The sequence below is a fragment of the Heteronotia binoei genome, chromosome 6 (genome assembly GCF_032191835.1).
Source record: "Heteronotia binoei isolate CCM8104 ecotype False Entrance Well chromosome 6, APGP_CSIRO_Hbin_v1, whole genome shotgun sequence".
Taxonomy (NCBI): domain Eukaryota; kingdom Metazoa; phylum Chordata; class Lepidosauria; order Squamata; family Gekkonidae; genus Heteronotia; species Heteronotia binoei.
Window position 1 is genome coordinate 115,589,884 of NC_083228.1, and position 20,703 is coordinate 115,610,586.

The 20,703-nt window shown below is 36.1% G+C and overlaps 1 protein-coding gene and 1 long non-coding RNA gene across 6 annotated transcripts in view; one reads left to right on the top strand and one right to left on the bottom strand.

Annotated features, from left to right (window-relative positions):
* Positions 1-485: 485 nt before the first annotated feature.
* LOC132574177 (uncharacterized) lies at positions 486-6,287 on the bottom strand. The gene is made up of 3 exons (XR_009555593.1): positions 5,219-6,287; positions 4,816-5,018; positions 486-848 (listed from the first exon to the last, which is right to left on the bottom strand). It is a non-coding gene; the product is annotated as an uncharacterized LOC132574177 (long non-coding RNA).
* The window catches only part of SMC4 (structural maintenance of chromosomes 4), a 61,810-nt gene continuing 47,042 nt past the window's right edge, over positions 5,936-20,703 (top strand). Inside the window, exons 1-5 of one of the 5 annotated variants that reach the window (XM_060242417.1) lie at positions 5,936-6,159; positions 7,977-8,118; positions 9,185-9,363; positions 9,917-10,108; positions 11,679-11,855. In XM_060242417.1, the coding sequence (XP_060098400.1) occupies positions 7,989-8,118; positions 9,185-9,363; positions 9,917-10,108; positions 11,679-11,855 (678 nt within the window). In that variant the 5' untranslated portion in view covers positions 5,936-6,159; positions 7,977-7,988. Of the gene's footprint in view, positions 6,160-7,930; positions 8,119-8,858; positions 8,877-9,184; positions 9,364-9,916; positions 10,109-11,678; positions 11,856-20,703 lie in introns of those variants that run through there. The other 4 variants (XM_060242419.1, XM_060242418.1, XM_060242420.1 and 1 more) reach the window with 4 other exon arrangements.

Here is a 20,703-nt window from a genome sequence, read left to right on the forward strand (position 1 = left end):
TCAAGCCGGTCTGCTGATCAGGTCACTGTGACCTAGCCTGGCAGCTAGATCACCGGCTGTCATACTGTAGCTGTCAGACTGGGTTTATGTAGATTCTTGCTCCAACAGTGCCTTTAATATTGGACTTTTGGCTGTAATGTTTTAGTTTGAAAATCATTTGCAATGGATTAAATTGACCAACTTCAATCCAATGACCATATTTTGCTGCAGTCACACAAACCATAATTTATGCTTTGAAAACTTGATGCCAAAATTTCCATTAAAACTTTAAAATGCCATTACAATAAAGCACAGAGATACAAACTTGGCCTGATGGACTGCAGTATAAAACCATACTTTTCACCATATTGCATATGGCAGTGTCAGCTCTTGGAGAAATGTGCTACTGTTGAATCTAAGGTACAGAAGCTTCACTTCACTATCCTTGGCTAATGGACCAATGTTACTACCTACTGAATGGTTTGGAGGAAGAAAACGAGTTCATCTATTGTGAACATTGTGGAGATCTTTAATTTTGAATATTCCAGAAAAGAGCAAAAATCTCAGTAAGAATAATGTGTGTGAAGGAACTATTACTTTTTCATTTGGATAGCTCATATAAATGAAAGATATATTTCTGATAAAGAAAATGCACGTCTCACTACAAACATTGAGCAATGTCAGAATATTGTCAACTACTTATAAAACTGTTTACAAAACAAAGGATATGTTTGGGTTCCTTCAACAGAGATGTCTTTAATCTCATTGTGATTAAATTTAATAGTATTGATAATCCAGTTAACACATCGATTGTGTTGATTTAAAAAAAACACACAGAGAGAATCTTGCTTGTGCTGCACAGGTTACACCTGGAATATTAAAAGAATAATCTGTATTAGAATAAAATGTCAATACCTACGTTTTAATTGGTACCCATACTTATGATTCAATATCCACACAAATTCTTGCGTAAAAAGGATAAGATGACCCTACTAATTCCTTAACACAGGCAGACAGTTAGGACTGGCTCTTTGCTATTAAATGCAAAATAGCAAGCAAGTCATGCATTATCTTCAGAAAACAAAAATGTTTACAACAGATTCTGTAGAAATAATGGACTTCAGAGTGCTTCTTCAATGGCCATAACTCCCATTAATGTTAATTAATGGACAGTTGTGCATTCATGAGAGAATATACTGTTATTCACGGCATATGCCCTCTAACCTTTTCAGATTCCTGCAACATAGATACTACAATCCACTAAAGAGTTACTAGGCAGAGGTTCATCCAAGGTCTCAAGTAGATATAACCTCTACACACAGAGCACTTTGCCCCAGGATACTAATTATATATTCTGTAAAGTATTTCCCATTTAGTCCAATGAAGCACCACCACACCAATGAAACTGGATTTCTTTTTAAACGTTCAACTGATCTCTGCTTTGAAAATGACATAACTGTCTATTCTGCTCTGCTGAAATGAATATCTTCCAGAGTTCTATAAAGACCTGACTTTGTGCTGAACCATACAATTTTTGAATGACACAACACACAAACTGGTAAAGTACTCCACAATAATTTACATTAATCAAAAAGAATAAGCAGTTCAGGAGCAGGCTAATGCAAGACATTTTATTATTTATGAATTAGATAATTAAAACATTAAATTATGTAAACACATTATTTATATTTAGACAAATTGTATTAACCCATATATACATACACACACACATATATATATATCAGGGACAGAAAGTGGCTTAGAAATTTCCTTTTCCTGGAAAACAATTTCCATAAACTTCTCTGTACGTGTATTCATATTGTGCACAGAAATGTGAGCATGTGCATATATATACATCAGGTTATGCTCAGGATGCCTGTCTTGAGATTTTCCTTTCCTATAGAGGCAAGAGAGTCCATTCTCCTCCTCTTGCAAAGAATGAAGCCAGCATCCATCTTCCTATTTGCCAATCGATGATAATTTTAATAAGTTCCCTAAAACAAACTTAAAAAGAAATCCAGCTGTTGACTTCATTCACCAAGCTCAAATAATTCACCTGTCAAGCTCTGTGCCAGTGGCATCTTGCCAGCAGTATTATGGAACACCTATAAGCTTTACATGGTCCATTGTTTAGAAATTGAGTTATTTTAAGAATTGGTTAGTCAAAGATATGCCGTATTTGGCATTGCTTTTACCACAATTCTGCCTTCCTCATTTTATAAAGTTGTCTATGTGGGCTTTAGCATGGCTACTATAAAGGTACAAGCACCCTGTGCAAGCACCAGTCGTTTTCGACTCTGGGATGATGTTGCTTTCACAACGTTTTCATGGCAGACTTTTTACGGGGTGGTTTGCCATTGCCTTCTCCAGTCATCTACAGTTTCCCCCCAGCAAGCTGGGTACTCATTTTACTGACCTCAGAAGGATGGAAGGCTGAGTCAACCTGGAGCCGGTTACCTGAACCAGCTTTCTCTGCGATCGAACTCAGGTCGTGAACAGTACTGCAGCTTTACCACTCTGCGCTATGGGGCTCTTATGGCTACTATAGAAGTCCTCTATTATTGTCTACTTTCATCTATAGGACTGATTTGAAACTTGTTTTGCTATCAGTATTGCTTTTCTGTTTATTTTGTTGGAAATATCCAAAGTACAAGTCTCATTTTCTGTTATATCGGAATAACACCCACAGATTACTTGATGAAGTGTCTGTGCACATAAAAGCTTACAACCAGAATTAAACTTTGTTGGTCTTAAAGGTGCCACTGGACTGAAACTTTTTTCTATTTTTTCAGACCAACACAGCTACCCACTTGAATCTATTCTCAGAAAAAAACACAAACTATCTGCTTCACAGTAGTTATATTAAATCATCTCTGAACAGCATGAAAATAAACATATAGAGTTTACTTCAATGGAAATCTCAAACACACAGAAAGATAGGTATTTGTTGGGATGTTTTAGGAACAGTACTGACCCTAATGAATCTTTTAAGGCTAGAGACACGCACAACCACCCATTAGTCTAGATAATTACCTTTTTGTTCCATAATCATAACCACCAATGTAAACTTGAATCCACAGTCCTTTTATAGACATACACATAGAGAAGGAGAACTGCATCTTTTAATGCTATTATTTTAAAAAAATCTTTACTTCAAGAACAAAGAAATGGGTTATAGTTTGTTAAGCAGTAACTAAGTCTGACAACTAATCTTGATTATGTAGCATATATCTATTACAGAGGAATTTCAGACTTCTGTTGTTTGCATCCCCCCCCCCCCCCAAATCTTTAAGTTTGACTGGTATGTTTTAACTTTACAGAGCAAGACTGTATACTGAGAATCTCTTAACTGTTAAGGCATTATTAATCTACACCAGGATCCTGAATACAGAGTCTTAAGAAAAATAGTGTCTTGGTAGATCAGAAGAAGACCCACTGTGGCAGTCTTTAGAAGAATCTCAGCAAGCTGCTCACATGAACTACCCACCAGAAACTGCTCAGTGTTCAGCTGTTTAATTCTGTTCAACTCTGCTTCAGGACAATTTGTTTGTACAGCCTTGGAGCATGTTAACATATTGGAATAACACCCATGTCACTCCTATCATTTAAGATTAACCAAGAACACCCAGTGACAATGATGGGATTATTATTAATAACTGACAAGCACTAGCATGGATATGAATCCCAATTCTACAAACAGCACATGCTTAAAATGGAGAGGGGTGTGTGTGTCTGCATCATCAAGACCCAGACCTCACAAAACCATGCCTACTAGTGTGCAATAAAATCTAACTAAATCATAGTTGGCATCCTTGATTATAGGCTTGGGCAAACATGCGATTATAGGCTGTTGAATCTGCTCTGACATAAAGTTCAGTATCTCATTTTATAGCACAGTGTTAAATTGTATGTTAAGATCTGCTGTTGGGATCTGTCTTTTGAAACAAAATCCCCCACTTTTGCTGCCTCAAACAATGGTTTAGGGCGTTTTGGATATGACAAGAATCATATAAATGCAGAGGCTGCAGATGGTTCTGAGCACCTAATTCACAGCCTCCAATTTCTTATTTGATTTAAATGCATCTCCAAGAGATATTTTAGCACTAACTCCCCAGTTGTGGCTTTTTGTTCACAAAAACACACCTGCATCATCTATGGCTACTTGCAAATCTGGTAACTACATGCACAACAATCCAACAACAGTTTGAAATACCATTGTCTTATTTGTAAGCACAATTTGTATAGATTCCCCATCGCCTCATCATACTTTTTATCCATAGAATAACTGACAGATCCAAAGATTTGCATATTTATCACAATATTTCATCTAACACAATATAGAACTCAACAAGCATGACACAAAGCATGAGTACAGTCTCATCAATATCAACCACTCCTTTATATTCAGGGCTCTGAAAGCTGCTCTGATTATGGGAAGAAATTTTCCTAAATACAAACCCAAGAGATATTTCAAGCTGAAGACAGACTGGATTCTTTTTCCACAGCACTCAAATGTTTATTCAGCAGTAAAACCCACTTAATTCAATGTGTCTCAGTTCCCAACAAATAACATAATCCTATCCACAGTTACTCCAGTCTAAATCAATTGTAATAAGTGAGATTAGTTTGGAATAACTCTGTATAGTATCCCATTGTGTTAAAGAGGGCTGCAAGGTCATACTGAACTTTACATGGTAGAGGCATCTTTGGCTGCTATTTAAAGCTCCCCTCCTCTATTGCCTCTGATAAACAAGTTAGGCAAGGCTGAGGTTGGTCATGTTTCAAACACAGCAGAAAAGAAATCCATACTTATAATTTATTTTATTGACAACCCACCTTTCTTGCTGAGGCACAAAGATCAAGGAAGCCCAGTCTCAGAGCTCTTAAAACCCCATCTCAGTCTCAGATTCGGAAAATTCAACACTGCAGACTTGCACAATTGCAGCGAAGTCATTCTAGTTAAGAAGCAATTCCAGAGGGGGAGCCGTGTTCGTCCGCTGCATCCAAATAAGCCTAGAAGCCCAGCGGCCCCCTAAAGACTAACAAAACAATAATAAGGTAAAGTGCCCCTGCACTTGCTTGACTCTGGTTTACAAATGCGCTTCCCTTAACCCCAGCCACCCATCATTAAACTACTGCTCTTCTCTCAAGTGTATGAGGAAAGTACCTCCTGCATCTCTCAGGCGAGCACCTTTACATCTCTAAGGCGAGGACCTAATCACAAGGGCACAACTCTTACCTTGTGAAATCTGGGGCACCGGGAAGAGAGCAGGTCTTCCTCCAAGCAGGCTTCCTGAAGCAGGGGTCCCTCTATGGGCCAGGTATTCCAGGTGACTCCCTAATTTGTCACAGAGGAAAGTGCTCCCGGCTCTTTACTCCTCCGCTGTTGTCAACTGTAAAAGGGAAGCCGTTCGGTCTCTATAGCTACTTCCCGCGAGATTTCCTATTCGTAACCCCAAGCAACCTTCCTCCTCCTCCCCCGCGAGGTTTTATTAAGTCTTCTTTCCACCTCGCAGACCGGCGAGGCACGTGACGCCACTCCTGACGTCAGGGATCCATCCTGTCAAACTTGTCATACAGTAATGCGCACTTTTAACATTCGTTTTCTATTTATAATCATCTTTTTAAAAAAAAAAAAAAAACCCCGACAACCCTCAGTTCCTTGTTTTTTCACTATTCCATTCCTTTTCAGTCCGTTGCTAGGTTACGCCGCCAACTCGCGCGCCCACAAGAGGGGCTACGTCTCTCTCAACCCGCTTCGCCCTCTCAAACTCTGTTCCCCTTTTAAATAAAATGATATTTTATTCTCGCAAATATTGTCACATTTTTAAAACAACAACAAAAACTCTGAGGACACAGAACGTGAAAATATTTTCAGCCGCCTTTCCGCTAAATAACGGAAAACAAGATGGCGGCGTGGGAGGTTTTTCTCCCCCTCCTTTCAAACCTGTGGGAAGCCTGCCCCTTTCTTCGCCCAGCATGCTTTGCGCTTTTCTAACGAATTTCATTTCGAGTTTGGCGTTTGGGCGCCATTTTCGAGTGTAGAAGCCGCCAAGGCTGCAGGCAAGAAACTGGGCTTTCTAGTGCGCTTATCGTTGCTGCTCCGAGACTCGCCTGGCTCCGCGCTCCCGCTGACTAGAGTTGCCGGTTGCTGAGAAAAGTGTACTTTGTAGCTGCCTGGTAAGCAGATCGGTGGACTCCTCGTTTCTGCTTTTGCCTAAGGAGAGATCTGAGAAGCTTTCCTCTTTCTGATTTAGACTGCTGAATGAGACTCTTTTTTTTTCTTGCCGATTAAGTGGTTCTCTTTGGTGAGGATGAAATATTTATTCGAATTATAAGGAGGGGAAAATCCCCACTACTTCATGGGGATGAAAAAGGCAGCAGTCTTCGTTTCTGCTTCAGCTGGCCGCCTTTCTATCTTACCCTCTTCTTTCCTTTGAGGGCGTTGAGAAGGGTGGGAGGCTGCATTTGCTGGCGATTTCCGTTGCAAGCGATAAAATACCAAGTCACCTCCCTCATCTTGATCTTTGCACAGTTCTTTATTAGTCTGATTTGGGGGAGGCTGTCAGGATTGGGTTATTTTTTTTTCCATAAAAATAATTGTTGTGGTCTTCATTCTTAGCCTTTTTAGCGGTGAAGTACTGCTTTTAAAATATAACGTCCACGTATTTTTGCTCTGGCAGTTAAGTCCAATGAAGAGGCACGTTCACGTCAAAGGGTGGGGGGGGGGAGTTTCAACTAAATTCTTGAAAATGCCGACCTTTATTAAAACAAAAAATCTGCTCCTAGCTCACAACAGAGGCATAATTTCGGGATCCTGACCTGATGAGTGATATTTGGCAGTAGTTCTGCAAGTGCTTTTAGAAAAACATCGCTAAATTTGCCCCCCCCCCTTGACTGGACGTCAACTATGAAGGAGAAAGGGGGTGGGTAGGAGGTGATAGATTTATGGTTATTAAGTAAAAGCCTACTTCGTTTATTAAAAAAACCTTATTTTTTCTATAACAATTCTGATATAATGTGCACAAAAGCAAATAGATTGTTGCTTTTTAAGCCTATCTGTTTTTAACTTTTAAAGGCAAACTTTGGTCTTTTCCTTAGGACACTTTTTGGTCCAATCCTTTGGATTCTTCTGGACTCTTAAGAGTCTATAAAAGTCACTGAAACAGAACCATTCCAATAATTTTGTATCATGCACGATAGACTTTTTAAAAGTGCTGTTAATAAGTCTCTATTATCAAGGCTTATTGGATGTAGTGAAAGACTTTTTAAAACCTGTTGTCAGTCATTTGGTAAAATTTTCTAACAATAATTTTTAAAATTTTAATCAGAAGTTAGTTAACATCCTCAAGATCAGTTTATTAGCTGCTTGTTGAGATCTCATAGTTTAGATTCTAGTCCCTTAAAGACAAATTATATATATATATATATATATATATATATATATATATATATACACACACACTGTTCTTGTGTACCAAGTTGTGGTGTTTCATATTGAATTGTTTACTGATCCAACATTAATTTCAAAATGTTAAAAACTATGTCCCTTTAGTTGGCTGTCATTACCTTTCAGAATTAAAATACTGGCCTAGCATGCTGGTAAGAACTTTAAAAAAGTATTAGGACTGTTTCAGCGTCTTAAGCATAAATGGAATTATTTCTTACATTTCAAATGAAACAGTTAAAATCACACCTGTGTATTTTAGCGTTTATATATTCTGTCTACCAGTACATTATTGGGGTACTTATTTTTGTTCGTTCTTAACAAGGTAAGACAAGTATGATGGAGGTTTTCATTTTTAACTTGCAAAATTGTGTTGCAACATACCTGTCATGATAGTATGCCAAATTACAAAGTTCATCTAAATTTGGCTTAATATTAGACACTGGGCATACAGTAGTATGCCCAGTGTTTAGGTCAAGAGGTTTTTCTTGTTTGTGTTAGCAGAGAGGATAAGGTTCTTATGTAGTTTCGTTTTTTGGAATTGGAACAGCCAGCAGAAATCATGCCAAGGAAAAAAACTAAAATATCTACGGCAGCCCATCATGGAGGCAATGAGTCCTTGGAAGAGTCCTCCAACGATGGGGAAGCTGAAAAAGAAGCCAGAGTACATATCACAGAAGTACTTCAGCAAGGTCAGTCTCTTATCATCATATTTTTTTGGCTTAAAAACTTGGCTGCAAAGGTGCTCAACTTAAGGCAGCCTAGCTTATTCTGTGGAGGTTTCTTATTCATTGTAAAAATTCTGTGTGAAAATGATTTCAAAGGCAGTTTCTTCATTTCAGACTAAGACAAGCCCAATTTTTACCAGCTTACTCTAAAAGTTGACGTGTTGGTTGAAAATTTTTTGTTTGAAAATGGCGTCAAAGACAGTTTCTTTATTTCGAACCAAGCCAGTGTTACTTATTTCTAGTGCTCAGTCCATACGTCTTACATTATGCCAGAACAGCAACCAATGATTTAAACAGATATAATTTTGAGGTGGTGTGAGAGTAGCTACTTGTGGTTTATGTGTTTTTTGGCAATCACTGCATATATCTTAAACATGTTTGAGCTGTACATTTTGTACTGAAAATGTCTGCATAAAGTAGGCAAAAGGAAGCATGATACACTTGTTGAGAAGAGATGCAGATTTTTATTGGTGAAAGGATTAATTTCTGGAAAGTGATATCAGACATTCAAAGAATGTGTCTCAAGGAGTTAAAAAGAAAAAAAACTGTTCTGACTGCAGTTGAAATTTAAGTGGCTAGCCTTTTTTTGGTGACAAACTTCCTGTCTTTGAGGAATAGTGCTGCTGCTGTCATTAGAGCTTGCAGGGCATTGTGCAGCAGACCACCTCCTTAACAGTGTACGTAAGTTCTGAGCATGCCTGAGAAAACAAGATCGTAGGAAGGTTTGCCTGTTTTCTTGGATTTATGTTGGTAGAGTCTATTGGAGCAGTGTATCAATTTGAAAAGTGTTGGGCTGGTTTTAGAATACAGCTCATTAAAGGTTGACTGTCCACTACTAAATAGAAGAGTTGTGTTTTAGACTTGTTTCAGGGTATTTCAGCCTGTGGGTGGAAATGTATTTGCTCTTGTGTAGTAATGCTTGTGGAAGAAAAGATGATTCTTAGGTTTTGTTGTTTTTTTATCATAAATGAGATGTTTAAGATCGTTGAGGTCATTAAGTGAGCGACTGTCTGTGTTTGGCTATCTCTAGCAGTGTCAGACGGAGTAGTTGACAATCGAAGTTTAGAAGAGATTTTGAGTAGCATCTCTCCTCCCCCACCTCCAGCAATGACCAATGAAGCTGGAGCTCCTCGTCTCATGATAACTCACATTGTAAACCAGAACTTCAAATCTTATGCTGGGGAGCAGATTCTAGGACCATTTCATAAGGTATATTTGCATTTTAAGTGACTTCTAGGTTGAGGTAAGATTATTCTGACTACTGCTTAAAGTAAATGAAAACTACATATTGTGAACTGACACGGGGGCGGAGGGGGCGGGTTAAACTGGAATAAGTTAGGATTACTATTGTCTGTAGTTCTCTTTTCAAAATCTTGCTTTCTGTGGAGTTTATGCAACTTGAATAAAATCTTTTCTGTATTTGAACTGCTCAATAATAATAATAGATGACTAAATTGCACAATATAAGTTTGCGTAATTTGAAGCATTTTGATGTTTGTGATGCTAACTATAAACATTTCTCTGTAAAATTTTGAATACATTTTCTTTTATATAATTTACGGGATAACACTTTAGAAATTTGAGCTAACTGTATGTCTTTGAGTAGCTTGTACTTTTTACCCTTGGCTGTAAAAACTAAGCTTTCCAGTAGTTCACAATTTCCTGCACTAGGTGTAACAGTATTTTAAACTGTCTCCAAAGCAATGAAGCATAATTGCTTGTAACTGTTAAACTTGAGTGATTTCTTTTTTCTGTTACATAGCGTTTTTCATGCATTATTGGACCAAATGGCAGTGGAAAGTCCAATGTGATTGATTCCATGCTCTTTGTGTTCGGTTGTCGGGCACAAAAAATAAGATCCAAAAAGCTTTCAGTACTGATTCACAGTTCTGATGAACATAAAGATATTCAGAGTTGCACTGTAGAAGTTCATTTTCAAAAGATCATTGACAAGGTATGTTTCATTTCATTTAAGCTGGGGAGGCTTCAGCACCCTTGATGTCATGAACTGTTACTGTTAAATTTTGTGTACCTGTTTGATTTCAGATAAATATAAAATGAGGAAAATATTGAGCATTTTAACATTTTATTTCAGAATATTGTTTACTGAGAGGAATACAATATATTTAAATTTTAATTAGTAATTGATAAGTAGGTCTATTTTAACTTAATCCTGTAAAGCTTTTTTTGTTTTCATTACAATATATATGAGCAAGATACGCATATAATTTAAGATTACAGGATTGCTGTTGAAACAAAGGCGTTTTCTATGGTTCAAACTAGCAAGGGGGATATATGTGTATTTAAACTACTAAGCTGCTGTGAAAGGCCTTTAAAATTATCCTATCAGTGTCAATATATATGAGTTTAATTTTTAAAAATATTTTGGTATGGGTTTAATAGTAGTTACAGACCTGCAGGTACTACATCATATTTTGAGTTACATTATTTACAAGCCTTATTAATTACGCTTGAAACAATGTTCAGGACCATCTACCTTTTATTTTCTAGTAAGATTGTGCTTTGGTAAAAAGTTAATGAAGTGAAGGGTGGATACAGATGTGCTTGACTAAATACAATAATTTAAATTATGAAATGAACAGTTCAAAGTTTGGATGAAAGTCTTTTCACTGCATAATTCGGGGTGGGGGGGGAGAGGGATTCTGTGGATACAGCTGAGATACTTGTTAGATGTGTTCTCAGTTACCAGAGCAGGGGGTGCCTTCTGAGTGGAAGAAAGTGCAGTGTTAATTTTTTTTAAAATTACTAAAATGTTACTAAATATATGTAAATTTGAAATATAAATAAAATTTTGAAATATAAATGAATAAAACAAGTCCAGTTAAATGATATGTAATTAAATTTTTTAAATATTAAAATGTTTAAATTTGTTTTTGGTAGGATATTAATTGAATAAACTAAACCCTTAAATTAGGCTTCAAATCAAATCAGTTTTGTTAATTTGTGTTAACATTTTTGTGGAAAAAATAGTTTTTTGAGGGGATGGGTGGGAGAGATACCAAAATATACTGTACAGCTTGACAAAAAAAGCTGCTTAAGTCCAGGCTTAGTAAACACATGTTTAAATAGAGTGGTTTTTCAATTAACTGTGTAAGAACCTACACTTTTAAAAATACATGTAAGACAGATATTCTGTTTACTGTTCTACAGTACAAGAAGTAAGAAAAGACAAAGGTTACAATTATGTGCATATTTGCTTGGGAGTAAATCCCATTGAACTACAATAGGTTTCTTTCCAAGTGAGCATGCATATGATGGGGCTGCACGTTGGGCAATTCTAGTCTTTTCTCAAAGTTTAGACAATCTGACCAGTGGCTCTGTGCTGTCAATATATGGCAACAAAAATGCTTGCATAACTAATATGGTACAGCATAGAACTTGCTGTAGGTTTCAGAGGAAGTGTGAACTAGGGTATAGCATTTGTGAGGCTAAAGCTAGTTCACTTGAAAACTGGGGAGCTCTGTGGCTTAATATTTTTCTGGTTTTGTTTTCCTTCAAAACAGGAAGGGGATGATTATGAAGTCATTCCCAACAGCCATTTCTGTGTCTCCAGAACAGCCTACAAAGATAATTCTTCAGTATACCATATTAGTGGGAAGAAAGCAACATTTAAGGATGTTGGAATTTTGCTTCGAAGTCATGGGATTGACCTGGACCATAACAGGTTCCTAATTTTACAGGTAATCCTTTTAATTTTTTTTTCTTTTGTTACTGAACTTAAGTTTTTCTTTACTAAATTTTTCCAGGTATTGTGGTGAGCCTTGTGCTTGGAAACCTTAAGGTACCCTAGCAGCACATCATGAATTGTATGTCATAGTAAATATGCAAGTCATTATTTGCTGCTTCAGAATTTTAAGGAAGAGAATCAGTTGAAGTTTTTAGTGTGGTGTCTAGTGCTGCACTGTGATAGGGAAATGAAGTAGAACAATTGTTATACTTGTTCCGCCCTAGCAGCACGTAAATATTGGTGTAGTAAAGATAATCTTAACACCAATATTATTGTGCTGTTTAAGCGTAGCAGGGATTAAGCAACACTGTTACTTTTTGTTATATAAAATGGTAATGTCTGTACATTTAAAGTATAGAGTCAAGTAAACAATTGTAATGAACATTACTTTGTTCTTTTAACATCTTCTCTTCAGATGTATGAACAGATCTGGAAATAACCACTAAATGTACAACTAAGGCAACAAATTTCCATGTTGTATTATAAAACTGTACACTTTGTGCAAGATTTTCACAACTGTAGAAGTCAAGGTCTAAAATTATATGACATTTTCAACAATAAATTCCCATAGTTTGTACTGATTAAAGAAAGTTTCATGTGACACCAACAATTCCTTTTCCTTGAAGAAAATTTAATGTAATTTGATATATACTAATATTTTGTTTCATGATGGTGGTCCAGACACTACATTAAATATCTACAAAAGAATCATGTGGGGAAAATGTTTGTTTAAACTGAGTAGGAATTATATTCAGTTGAATCTATTAATACTGACAAACTATAAAATAGCCCTTTAAACCATGCATGGTTACTATTCAGAGATATTACTCCTAAAGTAATTTTAAAACAAGTGAAATGACTGGTTTCCCTTTTAATGCTGGAATTTATTTATGTTAAAACCTGAAGGATATTATACAATCACATGGAAACTGAGGATTTGCTAATAACAGAGCTAGGTGGTAAGTGACACATATCAACCTCCAAAACTGTTCCTGAGTCATAGGAAGGCTTTGGGAATGCCCTCTGGCAAGGCAAAGCTGTAGGAGGAGAGCAAGAAGTCTTACATGTGCTGAGCCACTTGTGCAGACACAAGGTGCCCTTTGAATTATGGCTTATAGCTCTGGCCTGTAAGCACTGTTCTCTAGAATCCTGTATCATGAGCTTGTACATATTCAAATACTGTGTATGTATTGTACATATGTATTGTACATAGAATATGTATTGTACATAGAATCCTGTATCATGAGCTTGTACATATTCAAATACTGTGTATGTATTGTACATATGTATTGTACATATGTATTGTACATATTCAAATACTGCTTAGGCTTTCTTTTGTTAATGAGGCTTCTCACTTTACCAAATGCAAACAAGGTATCATTACCTTCATTAAGTTATTCTTAACTTCATTAAGACTTCTGGAAATCACAGCATTAAGAATAGTACTTGAATATATAGATCCCAATGTTTGCATTATCCTTATTCAGGGCTCTTAATTTTTAAAAAATGCTTTTGACTTCATTAGTCATTCACTTAAATAATGCTAAAGATAATTTCCAATAATAAGTGAAAGAATAACTTCAAAACATAATGAACTTAGATATTAAGAGATGAATGAATTTGTAACGATCTGCTTCATACCTGATTGCATAAAGATCAGTTTTCATAGTGGGAAAAGGAGTATAAAGTATACTGGAAAGGGCTCCATTTAAAAATTCCCCCAATTAAATAATATATATTGCTCTCTTGGGAACTAAATTAAATAATATAACCAAATTAAATAATATATATCACTTCTCTTGGGAAGTGCCAAAGTTTATGCAGAATTGTAATATAATCTTTAAGGCACCAGCCCTACCCTTAACTAACATCTACCCGTGGCATCTTAAATAATGGGCCTGGCAAACCATATCTCTAGAAGCAATTGCATTTTTCTTGGGCAAGGAGCTAACTAATTTTGCTTGTATTTGGTTTGGTAACAGATAATATCACTGCTATTTTCAAGCAATTCATTATTGTTCTAAAGTAGCTAGGCTTTTCTGCTCTTAAAAGTTTTAAAATGTGTAACTTAATGCATGAGTAAAGTGGATTGATTCACTATGAAACTTGCTTTTTTCTGATGTCGTTTAGTACACTGGAAGGCAGGTGGATTGATTTTAATGAAAAGAATTTAAATCACCAAGGAAAAGAACCTATTGTAAACAGACTTATGACTTGTACTTCAGATGCTTTCTAAACTGCTGTACGCAACTGTTAAAAAATAAGTTGATGTACAATTATGTAGTGATTTTTATCGTGCTTAGAAAGGGTGTAGTTATGATTTCTTTTAAAAGCTCTATTAATAGATGTATTTGTTTTAAAAAGGGAATAAGGTACATTGTTTAAGAAGAACTTACTCTTTGGTCATATTCTATTGTAGTTGCTAAAAATTAATGACTGAATTAAAATTATTGTGAGTGTACTTTACTGAAAAACTTGAATTTTTGTCCATTTAAGCTGTTTCTGAACAGCTGCGCCAAAACTGAACAAGAACATTTACTTTTAGATTAAAACACCCAAAGCTCATTTGTACTTTTGCCTATTAGAATGCTGTTCCAGTGGATTCATTGAGCTCTGAGACAATTGTTTGGGGGATGTAGTAGGAAAATCTTTCTCAGATGTGGCCTACTAGATGCACCACATTTGAGATTATTTCATGCCTATAAACAGTTCAAGATTGTTCTATAGAATATCCTGATGAGACACAATATGGCATCTCTAGAAACCTGCAACAGATTCCATAAACCTGTTATAACTTGCTATTTGTTGCTGGGCAGCCAATGTCAACACCAATACAGTTTGACTGGAATCCAAAGAGGTGCAGATAGAAATAGCTCTGAAGGGTCACCAGCTTCACTTTCCAGCTGCAGCCCATAATATGCCAAGGCTGAATCTCATGCAAAAGTATCCCCCTCCATCTTCAGGGACAGTCTTCTAATAGTTGGGGATGGGGGTTATTATGGGAGGGTAAACTGGGGGAGGGGGTGACTCCCTTTATATGGCGTTATTGAATACTAGCCAAGGTATATGGTCTATTACTTATAACATATTTAAAATATATTATCAGCATTTTGAGATAGTTCTGCCCTTATATAGAATAGCAGCTTTTAACACAATATAGTGTATATTAGTAATGGATTCATTTTCAAGAAATTATATTTGTATACTTTATTGGAACATGTTTGTATTTATAATTCATTAACTAGGCTAGTTTCAAAATATTAGTTTGCAATGGTTTTATTTTTTATTTTTATTTTTACAAATTAACTTTTATGATCCCTGCTGGGGGGGGAGTAAACTAGCAGTTTTAAATTCTTATTAAACTAAACTATTTAGCATATGTCACAAATAATAGTAAATTATATGGAAAATTCTGTCCCTGAGACCTTGAAAACACATTTAATCTGTGTGTTTTTAATGGAAAAGTAATTTTAAAAAATTGTTATATGATCCTTTGAAACCGAGCATTTTGCACCCCCACGCTTTTCAGGTAGGAGAAGTAAGCATGTTTTTAATTTTCTTCCATTCAGATAAATAAGTTGTGATTATTTTGTATGTATCCAAACATATTTCTGAATATCACTATATATTTCATATAAATTTAGCTTCTGTGAACCCTTCCTATAATGCCTACGGTTCATACTTTTAATCTAATGTTTAAAAATAATATTAATCAAACTTTCAATTGAAAGTAGTTTTTTAAATTATTAAATTGATGAGTAGAACTGATTTTGAACATATTATGGCTTTTAGGAACAAAGTGAATTTTTTATTGTGAAGATGGTCTGAAGGTTGTAGGTGTGGCTTGATCTTATGTTCATTTGTAATATAGTTAAACAGGCAAATCCTCTTTAGAGTTTATCCATATATAATTGTCTTGCCTTTTCAGGTAATAGATTTCTTTCTGAGGTCCCCCAAGCTTTAAAATAATAATCTGCTATGGTCAAACAGTAGTAAAGTTTTAAGTAGTTAAGTTATATACAGTTAGTGTGACATTCTTAAATGTTACTTAGTAAAATATTATCCTATGAACTGGTATGGTACTCTTAATCTGATGAGCATATAACACTATACATACTATCAACTCTATCAACATGGTGTAACAGTTTGAGTGATGTTAAGTTCCTCTTACTTTAAAGACCTATGAGAAATCAGAATATGGTGGGCTGGTAAATTAAAACAAAATTCAGCCCAGTAAGTTGCTTGAATTCACTGAAGGTATTATACCCAAACTTAAAGTATCTCATGCTCTTTATCTCCACTGTTTCTACCCCTTCAGCAGAATAACAAAAAATAATGAGGGGATTTGTATGACTTGTGTTTTGTAAAATCTAATTATGTATTTCATAAAATCTAATGATATAATATTTTTAAAACAGTAATCTGACTGTCTAGATGTACTTGTACCCCAAAATAATAGAATTAATTCTGTAGGAATTCTTCTGCTCATGTATGATTTACCCTATAGAATAATATGGTTAAATTATTGTTGATAAAATTATAATAATCTACATGTGTTTCTAAATAAAATTATTAAAATTCTAGCAAAAATGTAGGAAATTTTTTTATGTAAATTAAACATGTATGAAATATAGTCCTTAATTTCTATTATTAATTATAGATTCCATAGTCTGGATTGCAGTACAGTTGCACATTCAATAATACAAAAAGATAGCTTTGGTGGCTAAAACTGGCTAATGAAAGAGGATATACCAAACTTAATGAAAAAGTAGTCTAAAATGAAAATGCCCTTTTTGGCGAATATATAGCAGAATAGTGTGATGTGTATCACATCTGCCCATAAAGGGATGATTGATTTTAAAATAGTTATCTTATTTCTACTACATATATGACTTTGTGAAAAAGAATGCACAGTTTGTTGTTTATAGCCCTTGCTATTTACTTTGCTATTTGCCCTTACAAAATATTCACTAGCCATGCACATCCTCCAACTGCTATTTTTTTAAAGGGAGGCCTGTGGTTAGGAATTCCCACACTTTGTCTGGTTCAGCCAATTAAGCAATATTAGGATGGTAAATAAAATCACAAATTACATTTTATTTTAAAATCTAGGCCTCTGTTTGGATCCCTGCTTATAGCCTAAGTACTTGAAATTTTCTAAAAACAAAAAAAAATTGTTGGGCTGAGTTGAAATCTTTCCAAGATAGATATTAATTTTGATAAGTAGTTGTAAACATCTAATGAGAATTTAGATATTTACAGAGTCTGGGTAGTTAGCACACAGAGTATGAGGTTTCGTGTGTGTGTGTGTGTGTTTTTCCTTTCAATCTCCCAGAGAAAATTATTCACTGAACTGGATAAAATACAGGATGTCACTTCCTGGGCTCCAAAGTCTGATGTGATGTGTAAATGCTATATGTTCATTTTATCAAGCCATATCTATTGTGCCATTCTTGACCTTAAAACGATAAAGTTTTAAGCTATGATTCATTGTTTATATGGAAATGGATTAAAAATAAGTTTAAAGAAATTGTAGATTTTAGTATGTTTGTATTAAGGATAAATCCTTTAAAATAGGCACCTTTTAATACTTGTATCATACCTATTTTTAAATTTTATTTTTATTTTCCCTCTATCCAAATACATAGCATGGGTTTAAATTGACAGTTTCAAGTTTTCACTGATGAGTGGGCACCTATTGTTGCAGTTTTGCTGTTAGCTGTTATTATCTAAAGAGACTGAAATATGCATGGGGTGGATTGATCAGCTATACTCAAATACAAAAAAAATGCTTTTAGAATTTTACTAGTCTTTAGGGCAGGCTAAAAACTATGCAGTTTGACTCAACCCATTCCTCACTGACTCTTTAGTCCCTAGTTTGTAGCTGAACATTATGCAATGCAGACTGTAAGTGGCTCTGAGACTCTTTGGGAAGTGAAGGGTGGGGTATAAATCCAATCTCCTCTTCTATTAAAACCCATGTAGGAAATCTGCCATGAGACTGAAGTACAATAATTCTAGTTTTGGTTTTATCTAATGTGGGATTAGAACTGGTTTGTTAATCTTACAAATTTGTTGTGGCATAAATTTTCCTGGCCAGCTGCATGTACAGGTGAAGTGAATTCTGGCCTATATGGCTACTCTTCCAAAATTTATGAACTGTTAATAATATGTAAAAAGTGTGCGCATAATCTGTAGCTTCATGATGAAGTGCCTTTAGGCATTTAATATTCCTGCTGTCGCTGTTATCAAGATACATGATTAGGCTCAGTATTTGTTGCTCCTTTGCATATTAGGCCACATACCCCTGATATAGCCAATCCTCCAAGAGCTTACAAGGCTCTTTTTTGTAAACTCTTGGAGGGTTGGCTACATCAGGGGTGTGTGACCTAATATGCAAATGAGCTCCTGCCAGAATTCCACCCCTGATCTTATGGAATATACAGTGTCTTTCCCTTTAAAACATGCTTATATTAAAATCTTATTAGCTCTGAGTCTTTATTATTATTTGTATGCACAGGAGGCATAGACTGTAGTTGTGATAGTTCACATGATTGTCTTGAAAAGGGAAATAGTAAGAAGATAGAGTCTCATAATCACTTTCAATAAGATCGAATGCACTTAAATATAAAATGTTATTGGGCTCTTAACAGCATCCACAACTGTAGGCTGGATCAGGGCTCAACAAATCCAAGTGCCAAGGTTGCCATGGTACCTAGAAATTTCAGCAATTATTTTATCATAGCATCTCTTGGCAATTCTCAGTGTAAGTACAAAGTTCTCCCAGTTTCTTCCACTGGTAAAAGAGATCTCATTTTAACTAGCAAAAGGCTATGTTTATGAACATAGGACATGCATGAACAAAAGTCCTGTGGAATGGTGGTTATAGTAAGGAAGGGAAGGGGCTGAGGTTGAGAAAAAAAAGCTGGCTGAGTTCAACCCAATTTATTTATCACTTTGCATTGCAATGTATTATTGTCTGACATAAAAATGAGCAGTCAAGAACGTTTTGTTATATCTTGTTTGTGTATAAATTTGACTTTATACACCGTTCAGTGGTGATGGATGAATTTTTTTCTATTTGTTTTTTATACTGGGTCCAGCATTCAATTAATTGGAGCTTTTATAAGCAATAGTGGAATTATGAAAAATTGGGGAGAAGTCAGGCTGTGGTAAGAAGTTGGATTTTTTTTTTGTGGTAATGACAGCCAGGGTTACCCCTGTATTTATATATCACAGCACTTTTGTTGCAATGTTAATAACATTATTAGGTTTTGAGTAGCAATAATTAGAAAATGTTATTAAAATATAGAACACTGAAGAATGAAAAATGACTCTGGCTCCTAAATTGTGGAGATGGCTTCTAGAGGCGAAGTCAACTTAAGGCATGGACTGGTTTCTGTACAATGCCACCAGAAGATGCTGAAGGCAGCAAATTGTTCTTGCCATGTGCACTAGCATCCACTTGTGAGTGATGGTGATACCAAAGAGAGAGGAATCATGCTAATAAAAATCCATGCAATACAATACTGAGACTAGGAAAGAGGGTAAAATTTCCACTCTTGACTGTTCCACTAGTGGCAGTTCTGATAATCTGATGTCCTGTCTTTCTCCTCTTTGTGTAGCCACCTATGTTGCATTCTTTTTCATCCATATGACTACTAACCATTGGCATAATCTTTTTGAGGGTTACAGGTGGCTGATGGAAAATTAGCCCTCCAGGAATTGCCTGACAGCCTGCTAACATTACCCCTGCAGTTTCTTTATTATTGCTAGGAACTTCAGAGCATATTGAAATCTCATGCTGTCCTCTCACTTTCCTCGCTTACCTGTATGTATTCCATATCCCTTCTCTGGTTAGTGTTAATTGTGATATAGCATAACATATGGTTCATATGGTTTGGGATGGACAAAAGGAAACACTTCCTTTACATATAGAGTGATTAAAACATCAAATTTGCTGCCAGTTTTAGACAGTTTTAAAAGGAGATTAGATAGGTTGATAGATCTATCAGTGGCTACTAGCCACAGCAACTGAAAGGGAACCTGCATGTTCAAAGGCAGTCAACCTCTGAATCTCAGTGACAGGAGCATCATCAGGGGAAGGTCTCGGCCTCTATACCCCGTTGTTGACTCTCCAGAGCAATTGGTGGGTCGCTGTGTGAGACAGGATGCTGAACTAGATGGACTGCTGGTCTGATCCAGCAGGGCTCTTCTTATGTTCTTGAGGGATGGGAAGGAATCTTTCAGTGCCTTTTGCTGGCGATGCATAGAATCCAGTTCTGAATGTTCATCATTTCCTGTATAATGACACAGGAGACTGTGTAGAGAAGAGGGACTGCTGGGCATCAGCATTGGAGTACGGCTGGCCCCAATAGAAATAAATACAAAAAGGCCCCGCCATCAGGAGGCGAAGAAAGTCTGGAGGCTGAGGACACTGCCAAAAGCCTGCTCCAGTGGCCCCTGGAAGGAGAAGAACCCTGTAAGCTGGCTATCCACTGAAAGTCCAGTCTGAGGGCTAGTCAAGGATTTATCCAACAAGACAGAAACTGTATAAGGAGAGACATAGAAGTAGGAGAGAACAGACATATTGGCAGGAAAAGTGAATGCCTTCCTTAAATAATGAAATATTGTAAGGCCAATGATGATTGGTGGCAAGGGGGCAGTAGCCCTGCAATGAAACAAGGAAGTACAGCCCATGAACGATTGGGGGTGAACTGTCCCGGAGACACACGCTTGATTGCGGAGTGCCTCAAGGGGCGGTCCTCTCCCCAATGTTATTTAATATCTATATGCGCCCC